A 17,419-nucleotide genomic window follows, 5' to 3' on the forward strand; every position below is an offset into this window, starting at 1 on the left:
GCGATCATGGAGTCAGTCCTGGAGATAAGTTAAAAGTTACCAAACACTAACTTTACGAGGCTATATACTGGCCTAATACTCATTCTGCAATATCTTGCTTAAAGAAAGATCCAAAGGATCTAAATAAATGTTGTTTGAAAAACATATGAACGTTCAAACCATAGGAAATAAAAATTGGCTTTATCACCATGGAGTTAAGCTTAAATTTTTTTTTTTTGAAAATTGCTAATTTTAAGATAACCATGCTTGTAAAATGTGGGAATCCATTTGATACTATTGAATACTTCAGTTTTCATTTTTAGACATTTTGGCCAAATTTAAAAGATTCAGACACTGGAAGAGACCGTTCTTTTGAAGAATTAATTTGTAATGGATCAAAGAAGTCAATAGTTCAAAACAACAGAACTAGTATTAATATTAAAATTTCAAACCTAATTTGGTTATTAAAAGAGAAAATAATATCCACACATCTTGTAAACCTTAATGAGAAATCTCAAAGAAGCGGGGCAAATTGTGTAGAATGGGTATAAGAAAACAAGGAGAATTCTAAAGCAAGAGGCAGGTGGGTAAACAAGCAGCTGCTTCAGATACAGTAAATTAAAGAGCCGAGCCCTTCTGCCCAACCCTTGTGTAAAAAGTTACTATAGATATTTAGGATTTGGAAACTGGTTGTATTAAGAAACAGGATATATTTTGAAACTGTCTTTTCTAGTTGAATAATGCCTAGCATATAGCAAAGAAACAATTAAGTTATATCCCCCCATTGTATTTTAAGAATTGAGATGGTGTGATATGAAAAAAAATCTCTGAATGCAGACGTCAGTTTCCATCCTCTAGCTGCTACTTAATTCTGAAATTTGGGGCAGATCTGAGTTACCATATCTTCAAAATAAACGAAAACTACCTACTCTGTGGGACTTTTAAGGTTAAAATGAGGTCATATATGCAGAGTTAAAACAGTTAATTATTCTTGCTGCTGGTTGGATTGAACAGAAAGGTCCTACGGGCAGGACATTGTGAATTATGTCTATTTAGTTTCTAGGACAGCACCAGGGACCGGTTTTGTGGAAGACAGTTTTTCCAAGGTGGGGGCAGGGGTGGTGGTGATGGGGAATGGTTCATGTGGTCATGCGAGCCAGCAAGCAGTGGGGAGCAGCAGACGAAGCTTCGCTTGCTCACCCTCTGCTCACCTCTTCCTAACAGGCCGAGGACCCAGGGGTTGGGGACCCCTGTTTTAGGATAAAATGATATTTTATAACTTGAGTAAGTATGTGGATTTAATAATGAGAGAATAAATTAAACCTTTAAAGTTGTGATTTAAAAACTACAAAATCAACAGCAGTGAGAAATGGGCAAAATCAGCTCATCTTATTTTAATTTGAGGAAGAAGACTATGCCAACTCTAATGCTTTGCCTTTTTTCATTTGTTTTAAAGAGAAGAGAACGGACAGCAATGGTAGAGTATATTTTGTCAACCACAATACTCGTATTACACAATGGGAAGACCCCAGAAATCAAGGGTAAGAACTTGCAGTTATTAGTGTATAGATAACTTCTTAAAGATTGTACCCTATTTCCAACTCAGTTATGAAAAATATCAAACCTACATATTCTTTCCCCAAAGGCCTTAATTACCCATATACTTAAGAGAAAAAAATTACACTATTACTTCCATATAATGAATGTGGGTTTCTTGAGAGTACAGGGGGGAAAAATACCTCACTGGTATATATGAATGTGTGTGTGTGTGTGTGTGTGTGTGTGTGTTTTCCCCCAAAAAATACCTGTTTGTTGTTAGTAAGACCAGATTACTAATTCTAAAGTGGGGTTTTGCAACCTGACATCTCTGGATAGAATTCAGGGAGTATGTGACTTAGAGGGGAAAAATACATATTCATTTTCAGTAACCTTTACCTGAAACTGAGTGTTCTTTCCATTATGATTGTAGGCCACAACCATAATATTAGAACTAACAATGCCCAGGACTTTGCCACCAGTAGAAATCACAGGTTTTTAATATCTTTCTGCAGTTGTTGCAGATATCTCAAAATATTGTTTACACACATCATTACAAGAACTTGCTAGTTAATAAGCCACTAAAGAGATATATTATTTATTACAAGTTTATCTTTTTAATATTTATTATGTATATGTAATTGTTTTTCTTTATAACATTATGTGATAGTGTATGTATTAGTTTGCTAGAGCTGCTTTAACAAAGTACCACAAACTGAGTGACTTAAACAACAGAAACTTGTCTTATACATATTTTAGGAAGCTAGATAGAAGTTCAAGGTCAAGGTGTCAGCAGAGCTGTGCTCCCTCTGAAGGCACTAGGAAAGGATGTGTTCCAGGTCTCTCTTCTGTCTTTGATAGTTCCTTGGCTTGTGCAGCGTAACTCCAGTGGCATTCTTCCTGTATGCATGTCTCAAGGTCCAAATTTCCCCCTTTAATAAGGACATCGATCATATTGGATTAGTGGCCCACCTTATTCCAGCATGATCTCATCTAATTACATCTTTAATAACCCTGTTTCCAAATAAGGTCGCATTCTGAGGTACTGAGGGTTAGGATTTCAGCAGAAGAATTTGTGGGTTGACACAATTCAGCCCATAACAATATGTAATGCTGTGTGTTTATCAGGTTTCCAGAGGGTTCCATTCTGCAGGGAATTTGGTAAGCTATATAGTCAGAAGGCACAGTCCCCACAAAATTGACCTCACTTAAGACATCAGGCACAAGCTGGGAGGTCTCCAAGACTACTCTCACTTCAGACTGACTGACTACAAATTTAGGGTGTCTACCCAACCACTTTCAGGTTCAATAACTCACTAGAGAGACTAGAACTCTCTGAAACCTCTTATACTCACAGCCTCCTTTATTACAGGGAAAGGATACAAACTAGAACCAACAGAAGGAAGAGATGTATAGGGCAGAATGTGAGAGGGTTCCAAATGCCCAGAATTGATGTGGAACAGTATGTGTTGAGTATTGCCAACCAGGGAATCTCACCCTAGTCTCTAGTATCCAGAGTTTTTATTGGGGCTCCATCATGTACTGCCTGCATAGCTAACCTTTAGTTTCCAGCTCTTCCCCACAGTTTGGGCTAATACCTATAGTGTCTAGTTACTCCAGAGGTTAGAGCTGATATGGCATATTCCAAAGCCTCCCTCATAAATCACATGATTGACGGTCTGGTGTTCGAAGCCCCTAAGCAAACAGAGATACACTTGACAGGCAGGACATTCCAGAGGCCTAGAGATCATCTCCCAGTAGCTGAGGGCAGAGGTCTGACCTCTATTTGGGCGTGATTAAATCTTCACAACTACCATAGGTCAGGGTTTTAAGAACCTCTATTTTAAAGGTGTGCTTTAAATTTAAAATCTATTTCTGGGTACCAGCAAATCACAACATTTTATGGAGTTATGGTATTTAACTTAAATATTTTCAATTTCTTAAAAAGGAATAATTAAGAATTTCATAGGTAACATTTCTAATTTCTCTTTAAAATTCTGTCACTAAGGATAGAATAGACCATGTCACCTTCCTGTAATTTGCTTTAAAGTTTCAGAGCTAAAGTTAGAATCATATTTAAAGTTTCAGAGCTAAAGTTAGAATCATATTTTTATAAATAATACAAACGACCCAGTTCTATCCAATTTGTTTTCAAGAAAACAACTTGTTACTGAGCCCATCTTGCAAATATGATTACAACAAATGAGAAGTGTTATCTTCTTAAATTTTTAGTAGTCTTTTTTGTCTGACATTTGTATTTAGTTCTGTAAATATAGTTAAATGATCTTAACTTTTTGACATAGTTCACAAAGTACTGTTCTAGGCAATGGTTCTAAGCCTTTTGTTCTTCTGAAGTACACTTGAGGAAAGTGACACTCCTGTCAGCAGTAGTGGCTCTCTAAAACAGTGAGATTAAATGCCTCTAACCCCTCCTTTTCTTCCTTTCTGTTGTGAACTTGAACATTTCCATTGCTTTGCCTTCTCACCAAACCCACCAGATGAGAAAAATGAAACTGTAGAATAGAGAAAAATGAACTGGAAAATATGGATGAAACTTAGAACACTGAAGTTTAGACAGATTAAGCAAGGTCTAAAGATAGGTATTAAGGAAGTGGGTAGGAATACTCCATTAAGAACATTTGAGTTGCCTTAATAGGAATAATAGAGATTCTGGCCAAGGGGAAGGGCTTCACTTGGAGGTTTGACAGACCATGTCTTGTTTAGGGAAATGGTGAGTAGGCGTACACTACACAGGGTTCGTGGAAGGGAGTTGGAGGTAGAGTGCAGAGGTAAAACTGAAAGGAAACATAGAGGGCAGAGTATCGAGACAGAGTGAGGGCCAAATGGAGGAGTTTATGTCTTATAATTGGTTAGTGGTGAATAGTGATATCACTTTTAGAAGAGAAAGAATTTGTTCAGATCTCCGTTTTAGTACTCTGTCAGCAACGTGAAATATGAGTACAGGACCAGAGTGAGACTAGAGGCAGCAAAACCAGTTAGACTGCTGTTACGAAAGTTTAAAAGAGAGATGAATGACTGATGGTTGACGGGCCTGTTGACATGTTTAACATGCTTGTAGGATTTTAGTAAACAGGTGGAAAATACTGGACTAAATGGTTTTCTAGAAGATTTCTACCGCCTTTATGGGTATTTTTAGTTTCTGTACTTGGCAAACAAGGAACTCTTTAACACTTTTTGTTTATACATGTTTCTGTGTTTTATATAGTCAATTAAATGAAAAGCCCTTACCTGAAGGCTGGGAAATGAGGTTCACAGTAGATGGAATTCCATATTTTGTGGACCACAATAGAAGAACAACCACCTATATAGATCCCCGCACTGGAAAATCTGCCTTGTAAGTTTTCTAAATGTTTTGATTAAAAGTAAAACTGATTCCTAAGATTTTTATATAAAGATCTCAATTACCAAAGAGTGCTATTTCTTGAGGTGGCTTGCCTGTAGGTCTCTGATCACTAAATGTTTTGTATTTCCACTAGCTTCTTAAATATTTTCTCCTAGAGACTTTCCGTATTTGTTATCATCTATTCACAGCATTAAATGAGAGTGTTTAGAAATTATCAGTACAGTACTGCTCACCAATTAATCCCTGATTTCTGATACCTACTTTCTTTCATTTCTATCACCTTTTAACTTGAAAACTCCCATTACTTTTTCTTTTCCATTTTTGAAAAGTAACTGTGTTTCGTTGATTTGCTTAATATGTTTTGTTTAGGGTTTTTTATTTTTTAAATTATGGTCAAATAGACATAACAAAGTTGACCATTTTAGGTTTATATCTTAGTGGTGTTAAGTACACTTATTGCTGTGCAACCATCACCACGATCCATCTCTAACACTTTTTTATTATCCTATACTGAAACTCTGTACCCAGTAAACTGTAACTCTCCAGTCTCCCTTCTCCCCCAGTCCCTGATAAGTACTGTTCTACCTTCTGTTTCTGAATTTGACTAATCATACAATGTTTGTCCTTTGTGACTGGCTAATTTCACTTAGCATCATGTTTCCAAGGCTCATCCATGTTTTAGCTTGTATCAGAATTTCATTTCTTTTTTTGTTTTTTTTTTGGCGGTACGCAGGCCTCTCACTGTTGTGGCCTCTCCCGCTGCGGAGCACAGGCTCCGGACGTGCAGGCTCAGCGGCCATGGCTCACGGGCCTAGCCGCTCCGCGGCATGCGGGATCTTCCCGGACCAGGGCACGAACCCGTGTCCCCTGCATCGGCAGGCGGACTCTCAACCACTGCGCCGCCAGGGAAGCCCTCATTTCTTTTTAAGACTGAATAATATTGCATTTTATGTATTACCACATTTTGTGTATACATGTGGTTCATGGACATTTGAGTTGTTTCCACCTTTCAGCTATTGTGAATGATGCTGTGAACATGAGGGTACAAATATCTGTTCAAGTTCTTGCTTTCAGTTCTTTTGCATATATATTCATAATTAGAATTGTTGAATCAAATGACAATTCTGTGGGTTTTTTTTGTGATGTTGCCATACTGTTTTCCACAGCGAATGTACCGCTTTACGTTCTCACTGATAGAGCACATGGGTTCCAGTTTTTCCACATCCATGCCAACAGTTGTTACTCTGTGTGTGTGTGTGTTTGGGTGTGTGTAATGCCATCCTAATTAGTATGAAATGGTATCTCATTGTGGTTTGTATTTCTCTAATGATTCATGATGTTAAGCATCTTTTCATGTGCTTACTGACCATTTTTTGTATCTTAGAACAAATGTCTGTTTCAGTTCTTTGCCCAGTTTTGAATCAGGTTGTTTTTTGTTGAGCTTTAGAAGTTCTCTGTATATTCTGGATATTAATCCCTATCACATATGTCATTTGCAAATACTTTCTCCCATTCTGTGTATTTCCTAAGCATTTCATAGCTTTAGCTCTTACATTTAGACCTTGGATTCATTTTCAGTTAATTTTTGTAAATGGTTTTAGTAAGGGTTCAACTCCACTCTTTTGCAAGTGGATATCCAGTTTTGCCAGCACCATTTTGTTTAGTGGTCTTGGCACCCTTGTCAAAAACTATTTGACCATATATGTGAAGGTTGATTCCTGGCCTTTCTGTTCTATTTTTCTGTATGTCTTGTGTTTATTCCAGCACCACACTGTTTTGACTGCTGTAGCTTTTACTAAATTTTGAAATCAGGAAATGTGAGTCCTCCAACTTTGTTCTTTTTTGAGATTGTTTTGGCTTTTCAGGGTCCTTTTGAGATTCCATATGAACTTTAGTATGGGTTTTTCTATTTCTGCAAAAAAAAAAAACAAACAAAGACATTGGGATTTTGATAAGGATTGCATTGAAGTTTTCTTTGGTTAGTGTTGACATCTTAACAATATTAAGTCTTCTAATCCATGAACATAAGCTGTCTTTACATTTATTTGTCTTCTTTATTTTCTTCCAGCAATGTTCTATAGTTTTCATTGTGCAAGTCTTTTACCCTGTTGGTTAAATTGATTCCTAAGTGTTTTACTGTTTTTGATGCTATTTGTAAACGGAATTGTTTTGTAAAATTTCCTTTTCAGATTGTTGATTGTTAGTATATAGGAATACAACTGATTTTTGTATGTTTTGTGTTCTACTTTGTTGAATTTACTTAGTGCTAACAGGTTTTTTCGTCTGGAGTCTTTAGGGTTTTTTATATATAAGATCATATCATCTTCAAACAGAAATGTTTTCTTCTTCCTTTCCAATTTGAATGCCTTGTCTTTTTCTTGCCTAATTGCTCTGGCTAGAACTTCCCATACTGTGTTGAATAGAAGTGATGAAAGCAGGCAACCTTGCCTTGTTCCAGATCTTAGAGGGAAAGCTTTCATTCTTCCACCATTGAATGTGATGTGAGCTGTGGGATTTTCATATATAGCTCTTATTATGTTGAGTTGGTTTCCTTCTAGTTTGTTGAATGTTTTTTTTATCATAAAAGGATATTGAATTTTGTTGAATGCTTTTTTGCATCATTTGAGATGATTGTGTGGTTTTTTTCCCCTTATTAATGTGTGGTGTACTGTGTTGACTTTTCATATGTTAAATCATCCTTGCATTCCAGAGATAAATTCCACTTGGTCAAAAGGATTAAAATGTTAATCCTTTTAATATACTCCTGAATTGAATTTACTAGTATTTTTTTTTAGGATTCTTGCATCTATGTTCATAAGAGAGATTGGTCTGTAGTTTTTCTCTTTTTAATTTTGTTAAGCACATTATAAACATACTTTTTAATTTTTTTATTTTAATTTAAGTTGTACTCGACATACAATATTGTTTCAGTTGTACAATGCAGTTTTGTTTTCATGTAGCACCTTTGTCTGGCTTTAATTTCAGGACATTGCTGACCTCTCGTTATTTTTTTTTTTCTTTCTTTTTTTTTTTTTTTTGTGGTACGTGGGCCTCTCACTGTTGCGGCCTCTCCCGTTGCGGAGTGCAGGCTCAGCGGTCATGGCTCATGGGCCTAGCCGCTCCGCGGCATGCGGGATCTTCCCAGACCGGGGCACGAACCAGTGTCCCCTGCATCGGCAGGCGGACTCTCAACCACTGCGCCACCAGGGAAGCCCGTCGTTACTTTTTTTTAATATGCAGAAAATATAAAACTAAACTTTCATGTTTCAAACAAACTAGGAATTCAGGCCAATTAGGTATTAATGAAATTAGATATGTAATAAATTACAAACAGATACTGTTGTATCATTAATCTTAGTTACAATTAAGTTTGGGCACATATAGCAGAAAACCCCAAAACAATAGAGGCTTGTATGAAACAGAAGTATATTTCTCTCCATCATTAAAAAATAGTCCAGTGGGACTTAAATAGCACACTACTGAATAATCCATGGCTCAAAGAACTGGCTCACTAGAAATAAGGAAATTTTTTTTACTTTATGATAATAAAAGCAAAACATCACAATTTGTGGGATTTAACAAAAGTAGTCTTGGAGGAAGACTTAATTGCTTTAGAGGACTAGATTAGAAAATAGGGTGTAAAATCATTGATCACTGCTTCCACCTTAAGAAGCTAGAAATAGAAAAGTTAATTAAATACAAAATATGCATAAAAGCAGAAATCAATGAAATGGAAATGAGAGAACAGAAAAATCAAAGCTACAAGTTGGGTCTTCAAAAATGTAATAATATTGGTAAACCCTAGTAAACTTGAGAGAAAAAAGGAGAAAAACCGGGAAATGTAGTCTGCCCAAGTAAATCTCAAGCCTCTGTTAAGGTCAAAGGAGAGAATGGATTTAGGAATAGACACCGTTCTCAGACAGAACCTCCTTTACCTAGTCCTGTTATATTTGGCTGTATATAAGAGAGAATCTCACAACAGGGGCTTTAAAAAGATCAAAGTTTATTTCTGTTTCTTACTTAAAAATAGTCATGGGACTTTTGTTTTTTATTTTAAAGATGGTATTAGGAGTATGCTGTACTAGGGCATTTTTGTATTTGACTACTGAGTTCTTAGGGAGTGTGGTATTGTGCTTTCCTTCAATATTTTATCTTACAAGAAACTATATATGTCATATTAACATTCTTCCTCAGAGACAATGGACCCCAGATAGCCTATGTACGGGACTTCAAGGCAAAGGTTCAGTATTTCCGGTTCTGGTGTCAGGTTAGTATTGGGACTGTATTTCTGTACTCCTTTTATTATGTTGCTTACACAGTCAGTGATTGTGAAAATAATTAACCTGTAGAAAAAGAGGTAAAATGGAAGCATTGGAATTTTTCTCCTATTTTTAGGTCAAAGAAATAGATTTATCCCTTAGATAATTTATGGCTTCTCTTGTCTGGAAGAATAAATTTGAAACCATTTGAATAAGGAAACATTGCTACTCATTCCAGTACTCATTATTTTCAGATTGAAGAAATCTTAAAACAAATGAGTTAAAACATTTCTGATATGTAAATTATAACCAGCTCCTTTCATATCTAGCATTTGATATAAATGACGTTGATAGATCCGTACATATGTATCACTTTGATAGATACATTAGTACATATATATGGTTATATTCAGAGTATGTTTAACAGATGTGATCAATTATTTCTGATGTATTATAAATGTTTACTGAATTAATGATTTCTTTATGGGGTCTAAATAAAATTAATGTACTAGTCAAAGTGTTACTATGATGAACATTTTTAAACTTCAAACTCTTGTACTGGGCCTGTGCAAGCAAAAAGAATTTGAATTAGCTTTTAGAAAATTTAAGTAAAGATTTGTTTGACTCATTAAGTAATCACTGTGCATACGACATCTTGCTTTCTTCTGTTTCTCATGTATCAGATGATCTATAATTAGCATGAATACTCACAAATGCATGGTTAAACATTATTAAATAAAAGTTCATATTCATAGTCTGCTTGTTACTGTAAGCAAAAAAGTAAGTAAAATTTTACCCTTTTGGTTTTTTGATAGGCCATTTTAATGGTGAGAGTTGACTTAAGACATTCTTATATTTCAGCAACTGGCCATGCCACAGCACATAAAGATTACAGTGACAAGAAAAACATTGTTTGAGGATTCCTTTCAGCAGGTACTGTTTCATCCACTTAATGGTTTTCCCCCTGGCTTCCAGCCCAAAACCTTTTGGTGCTAGCAGTTCAAACACTTTGGAACTTTTTGAGATGGAGTCCTTGAATTTTTTAAGTCTAATCTCATTGCCAGCTACCTTAGTACTTAAAATTGCGGAAAATGCAGATAGCTTTGTGTGTGTGTTTTGTGTATGTGTATGTTCTGTGCTTTTGAAGTGTCAGAGTAACTTAGTATTTGTTTCAGGTTTCCATTTCTAAGCTCAGTGTTTGATGTGAAATAGATATTTAAGTAAAAAAATAGGCTTTTGGTAGACAAAAGTCTGGAAATACTGTATGAACATACTGGATACAGATAGAAAAAGAGAGGAGAAGACTTTGTTTTTAAACTTCTGTATTGCTTGCATTTTTATAATAAGCATATTTACTCCTATAATTTAAAGAATTTTTTATGTAGTAAAAAATGTAATTGGTCATTGATGACAATATCTAAAAATAATGTTTTCAGGAGTAGTCAACAAATGTTTTAGCTGTCCTCAGAACCTGAGTTAATTTACTACTTACCTTTATTTTACAACTTTGTTTACCAACCAACTACAGCTAAGTATTAAGTGATTTTGATATATTAAAATGACCAGTGGGAAAAAATGTCTTAATATGCAAACATCCAGTTCGTCCTTGTTTTATGGCCACATGTGGTTGTGATTCTTTATTATCAAACCCTTATGATAATTTTGGTAGCTACAGCTTTGAGAAGTGCTAAACCGAATGTAAAGGAAAAAGAGATTGTCTGAGATAGTTGACAATAGCTGTCTACTTACTTCCAGAAACAATTATATATATTCTTTACTAATGGAACCTCAGTTATTAACATTGAAGGGAAATGCCAGTTGGCATCCTGCTAAGTAGGAGCAGATATTTTTTTAGGAGCAGAGCTTGACTAAGGCCACTTAGAGAATTATGAGTCATTCTCTTGATCTGATGTAAGCAAGGCTCCAAGGCCATTCTCTACCCCGTGATTACCTATTCCTTATTTTCGTGTTCGTAACCAGTATGCAGTCACTGAGTAGTCAGTCTCTGGTGGGCCAGTTTCTTGGAACATAACTTGCCAATAGCAGTGCTGAAAAGATGTGAACATGAGTAAATGTCCCTTTAGCTATTGATACCTAGAGACTTTCGCAGAATGACAGACCAGATGATGCTAAAACAGTTTTTAAAACTCGTCACCCTAAACTCTACATCCATCCAATAAATGTGAAATAAAAAGAGAAAATTTTGATCGCTTTGGAAGAGTGACGTATAGCAAAATTAGCATCAGATTTTCTTCATAGCATTTGGATAAAGTTGTTTGGGGTAGTAAGTGTTTTCCTTGACACAGCACAACTGCTTATGGGGGAAATTGCAGGAGAAACATTTCTTTTTTTCCTTCATACTGGCATTTGTTAAAAGGTATTATTTCAAGGTATTTTTTTCTGGGGGGACAGCAAGCGAGATCAGGGACAGCCCTACGGTTTGGGGAGCAGCCACAGGGACAAGGAATAGCCAGAAGGAACAAGAAATGAACAGAAAGGATAATTTTAACTTATAACATTTCTCATTTGCATTGCTATATTTCTAGCCTGTAGTGTTGTGGAATACTTGTCATAAGCATTGAATTTTTTGTTACATCTGGCATTTTCTTGTTTGAGTGGGATATGAATTCATGAAAGTGTGGGAACTGAGAGAGCCCTAGCATAAGCAGGTCACTTACTGAGCCTCTCTGGATATTTAAATGTGATTGTTCATTCTTATCCTTTCATGAAATAGAATCATTGTACGGACTTTATTCTCTCCAGGCCCTGTCATTTTTTTTCCTAAGAGTAATTAATGTTTGTAATCTTCTACAGGCCCAATTTTGGGCAAGTAATTAAATACTTTTAAAAAGCAAGAACCCAAATGACCTCTTCATTGTAGCTCAATAATGGTACTGTCCTTCAAATATGAAGATGATCTTATTAACCACTGTAGTAGAATACAAAATTTGAGTAGTTTTTCCAGGTTTCCAGGTTTTTTCAAATTAACTATATTTTCTCTGCAGCCTCTGTTTTTCATTTCCAAGTTAGCCAATTAGTTATTATGTGTACCTTTTGGCTATAAAACAAACCCAAACCTACCCAAACCAAAAAGGACCTAAGCTCTGCTCATGGTCACAGTTACTCTGCTCTAAGCAAATGAGAGAAAGAAGGAACTTTGTCAGTAGTAGGATCATTTAAAAGAAAATTATATATGTATAAAGTATACAGAAATATAGATATGTATAATTTATAAAACATTATGAAACTTTAATGTATTTTCTATATGTGTGGTGTTGACCAAACCACAGACAGCATTCTATGTCATGGGGAATTTAAGTTACTTGTAATGCAGGAGATTTCTAACCTGGAAGTAAGTGGTATAAGGTGTTTCTGCTTTTACTGATTCTTTTACTTCTTCTTTTTTTTTCTTTTCTTTTCTTTTGGTAGATAATGAGCTTCAGTCCCCAAGATCTGCGAAGACGTTTGTGGGTGATTTTTCCAGGAGAAGAAGGTTTAGATTATGGAGGTGTAGCAAGGTAGTGATAATATGAATACTCAGAACTTAGTTCCTTTCCTCCAAAGGTATCATTACACTTTGCTTGCAAGTATTATTTTCTCAATTTTCTGTTTCAGGAAAATGAAATGTAGCAAATTTTTGTACCTTTATTAATGTTGCAATTATAAAATTTCAAGAAACATTAATTCAGCACTTTCTAAGGTACTGCTAGTTGATTTCACCCACATCACTCCTTTAATCCTCAGGATAACTCTGTGAGAGAATTTTGCAGGTAATAATGAGGTTTAGGGACTCACCAAAGACATATAACTAAGTTGTAGAGCCTGGATGCAAGCTTTACATCATCAAACCAGAAGCCAGTGCTCAGTCCACCACCTCATATCTGTTCCACAGAACATACAAGGCCCTATAGTGTTCAGGTCACTTTCTCCATCACAGATTCCTGATAGAGATAATAGTCATTCAGTTCCCAACTGAGATTAATATATGTTTTGAAAATACAGAAAGCTGTATAAAGTAGGAGTTGAAATTATAAATTCTCCTTTCTTAATATTGGAGCTTCTAATCAAACCCCTAGAAGATAGACCCAAGCAGGAAATTGCTTTGCTTATTCCATAACAGTATATCATAGCAGGTTAAAAATTTGCATAGTGGTGGCAGTATGGAAAGCCAAGGACTTTGTAGTCAAGACTGGATTTGAATCCTTTTTCTGCACTCAATAGTATAGCTTGGGGCAAATATCTTCATCTGTAAAATAAGTATGATCATATCTACTTCTCTGGGATTATTGTGAAGAGTAGAAATACTGTTTATTAATATCCTAGTTCAGACCCTGTGTCTTTGTGGGGTCACTAACTGGTGGCTACATTTGAGGGATTTTTACTTAGGTTTTGTTTCAAAGCTCACATTTCAAATGTATGAAGTAATCACAGGTAAATAACAAATATGAATAGAAACATTTAATTTTGTATTAGGTAAAGATAATTCAGGGGGGCAATCATTCCTTCTTAACTAGAAAATTAACTAGCAGTACTAAAGTATAAGCAGGATTACTACCAGAGGCCATAAATCAACAAGAAAGGAAATCTCAGGCATGAGCTGATACCACATATATTGCCCCAGATTCACTCTGCCTACTGTTCTTCCAGACCTTCACCCATGTTACGTAGTTAATAACTATAATCTTACGTTAGTGTTGGTTGGTATTTTCACAGCATTTGAATTAGAGCTTCTCAGTATTTTCCTAATGAATGAGTAGCTTGAATTAAGTGCTTTATTGCCTCTGTGAAATTGGAAGGTTTTTCGTATTTATCTAAGATTTAGAGAGCAGTGGAACTTAATGAGCATCACTGAGGGGCTTTGTAATGGATGGAATAATGTTAGACTTGTTTCAGCTGTTCTAACCACATGGGTCAACAGTGAATTTTAAACTTGCCTATGTATAGTATTTCACTGATTCTAAGACTAAATTTTTCATATTTTAACATCTCTGAAACTGAGATGTGTATTACAATTGGAAAAAATTTGTTAGTGGTTCATCAAATAATGTTGTCTTTAAAGTCAGTGATGTCTTAGATTCTTTGAAATATGCAGTGTGTAAATATCTCTGTACAATAGATGGCAGTTTGTACAGAAGCAGTGACTAGAGAAATATCACCATCAGGGGAGTATAGATTCCTGAGAACTTTATAACACTGCTCTTTGATTTATTGGTATGGTTACTTACAAGATTTTTCATCCTAAATTTTCTTTTGATTTCAGAGAATGGTTCTTTCTTTTGTCACATGAGGTGTTGAACCCAATGTATTGCCTGTTTGAATATGCAGGGAAGGATAATTACTGCTTGCAGATAAACCCCGCTTCTTACATCAATCCAGATCACCTGAAATATTTTCGTTTTATTGGCAGGTTTATTGCTATGGTAAGTGCAAGTGGAGAACTGTGTTTACTTTGCTAATTTAGCAATACTAAAGCATTGTTTCTTTAACTTTCTCATTTGAAATTTTCTCATCATTAAGATATGTCTAAGATTGGGCTTGTTATATCTGCCCTTTCCCCAGAAATATTCCATAATAGATCATATGACAGGGGAGTTTGTTTTGTTTGTTAGATGAGTTCTTCATTCAAAAAACAAAAACATTCTGAAATACAATGAGATATATAAAATCTTTTATATCTTATAAAATATAAAATTATCTTTAATGGTATTGTTTTCTTCTTGCATAGGCTCTGTTCCATGGGAAATTCATAGACACAGGTTTTTCTTTGCCATTCTATAAGCGTATCTTGAACAAACCAGTTGGTCTCAAGGATTTAGAATCTATTGATCCAGAATTTTACAATTCTCTCATCTGGGTTAAGTAAGTTTGTTTCCTTTTAATTTATCATTGTTGTGTTGGTAATGTATTCAGACTGTAAGCATGTAATTGGTTTACTGAATTTAAATGGTTTACATTAAACCTGTCTCATTATTCAATATGATAAATTTTATAGAAATATCTTAGGCAAAAATGTGATTTTAGAGCATAATGTTCCAGTTTTGTTGTTAATTCCGATGTTACAGTTTAACAATAGTTATTTAAGAACATAGTCCTTTAGTTAAAAAAAAAAACTCTTACATGACTGAATCAGTGTAACAGTGTTAACTTTCATTTGGGCAGAGAAAACAATATTGAGGAATGTGGTTTGGAAATGTATTTTTCCGTGGATAAAGAAATTTTAGGTGAAATCAAGAGTCATGATTTGAAACCCAATGGTGGCAATATTCTTGTAACAGAAGAAAATAAAGAGGAATATATCAGGTAAGAGAGAATGCTCCTTTTGACATAGTTTTTAGCCTTTCTGTTGGACTGTATAGTATGTTGATAATTGCTTAGTAATACTAGTGGACAGTATTTCAAAAAATAATATTTGCCTTTATACTAATTATTATGAGAACTCATGTATTATTAAGGATGCAATACACCACGTCATACCTTGTAAGTACATTGAGAGAGGAACAAGAAAAGTGCTATGGGAGACATCCTTTCATCTAGCTATAATCACGGAGCAAGAATCTGATGGTATTTAATTTGAGCCTTCATGGTTGGGAAGGATTCAGTTATGTAGAAATAAGAGCAAAAGTTATATGCAGAGTTACAGAGGCTGGAAAGCACAAGTCACGAATCGTAAATAAGAGTTGCCATGGTGTGTGATGCTGTCAGGCAGCTCAGAATTGGTAGCCCATTTGCCATGTCCTGCATTTCAGAAGCCAAGGAAAATGAAGAATCTTTAGAAGATGTTGTGGCTAATAAGTTATGATAACCCTTAAGAGAACAGTTAGAACTATAGCCCAATGGTAGGTATAGAGGCCAGATTACAAGAAATTAAGGACTAAATTCAGTAGACAGTCTAAATTTCTTTTTAACGAGTCTGGCAGCAAAGCCCATGAGAGATAGGACAGATTCTTGTGGAGGCAGCAAGGTAGAGGGACTGACTATCCTGCAGGTTAATTCAAACTGTTAACCTTACAAAGAATTAGTCTAGTGGATGCTAATGAGTTTAATGCCCCCCTTTCTGATATATTTCAATTTAACCAGAAATATGAAGATTTATAAAGTAATAGAAAAGAATTTTGGTCATATAAAACTTTAAGTTTTTCTCCAGAAGTGGGAGTTTTAAGGCTAGAAGCAGTGCTGGATCACTTTTTAAAATACCAATTCTGTAACTACTATGCCATGTAACATCATGGCATTGAAAAGAATCTCAAATTTATATGCAGATATTTTTGTGGGGAATATTTGAAGATCAGGTAAAATTTTTAAGTACAAAGACGGTTTTCTTAGTGTAGTCTCTTACGCTTTGCATTAGTTCACACTTTTAGTCTCGAGTTATTAGTTCACTGACATATTCTCAACACCAGTTCAGTCAGATAGGGGTGAGATTTCACATAGCTGCTGATTGTTGAGTTCCAGTTTCTGGATCTCTTGCCTGCTTTTCTACTTTTTAAATATTAACATATCCTCTCCACATTTCTTGTGATTAATATTTGCATGGTATATTTTCCTCCATCCTTTATTTTCAATCCTTTGTCTTTCTGTTTAAAGTATGTTTCTTAAAAGCAGCATATTCTTAGGTCTTACTACTTTTATCCATTCTGATAATTATTACTTTTAGTTGCAATTGATACATTTAAATTTAATGTTATTACTGATATGATTGGACTTAAGCCTGCCACCTTGCTATTTGTTTCTTCTATTTCCCAATTTCTTTTGTTCCTCCTTTCCTGTCCTCTTTTGTATTAATAATTTCTAGTTTTCTTTTTATATATCTTTGGTTTTTTCTTAGCTGTATACCTCTTTAAAGTTCAGTGACTGCTCTAATGAATATATGCATCCTTAACTTATCACCTTTAATTAATATTATGCTAATACATTAATATATGTAACGTAATTTATAATTAATATACTACTTGTACATTATAAGAGGCTCATAATAGTATAATTCTGTTTATCTCATTTCAGCCATTTGTGCTATTGTTATTTTATTTCTTATGTTTATAACCCCATAATACTATATTCTTGCTTTAAGCAATCAATAGATTTTAAAAGAAATTAGGGAATAATAGTCTTTTATATTTACTCATGTTACTATTTCTGGTTCTCTTCATTTCTTTCTGCAGATCCATTTTTTCCATCTGGGATCATTTCTCAGCCTTAAAAACTTCCTTCACCATTTCTGTTAGTGTGTGCCTGCTGGCAATAAATTCTCTCAGCTTTTATCCAAAAACATCTGTATGTCATC

At 34.9% G+C, this 17,419-nt stretch overlaps 1 protein-coding gene across 6 annotated transcripts in view; it reads left to right on the forward strand.

The window, feature by feature from the left end:
* Nucleotides 1–17,419, forward strand: part of ITCH (itchy E3 ubiquitin protein ligase) — a 124,161-nt gene that overhangs the window by 88,790 nt on the left and 17,952 nt on the right. For all 6 annotated transcript variants that reach the window (XR_012326268.1, XM_073792889.1, XM_019950662.3 and 3 more), the window contains 8 exons: nucleotides 1,436–1,520; nucleotides 4,742–4,870; nucleotides 9,074–9,146; nucleotides 10,000–10,071; nucleotides 12,568–12,656; nucleotides 14,399–14,558; nucleotides 14,864–14,997; nucleotides 15,298–15,438. Coding sequence is in view for 5 of the 6 variants with exons in the window: in XM_073792889.1 (XP_073648990.1) it covers nucleotides 1,436–1,520; nucleotides 4,742–4,870; nucleotides 9,074–9,146; nucleotides 10,000–10,071; nucleotides 12,568–12,656; nucleotides 14,399–14,558; nucleotides 14,864–14,997; nucleotides 15,298–15,438 (883 nt within the window). In the remaining variant the exon portion in view is untranslated. The remainder of the gene's footprint in view (nucleotides 1–1,435; nucleotides 1,521–4,741; nucleotides 4,871–9,073; nucleotides 9,147–9,999; nucleotides 10,072–12,567; nucleotides 12,657–14,398; nucleotides 14,559–14,863; nucleotides 14,998–15,297; nucleotides 15,439–17,419) is intronic.

This window comes from Tursiops truncatus, chromosome 15 (assembly GCF_011762595.2).
Source record: "Tursiops truncatus isolate mTurTru1 chromosome 15, mTurTru1.mat.Y, whole genome shotgun sequence".
NCBI classification, from domain to species: Eukaryota; Metazoa; Chordata; class Mammalia; order Artiodactyla; family Delphinidae; genus Tursiops; species Tursiops truncatus.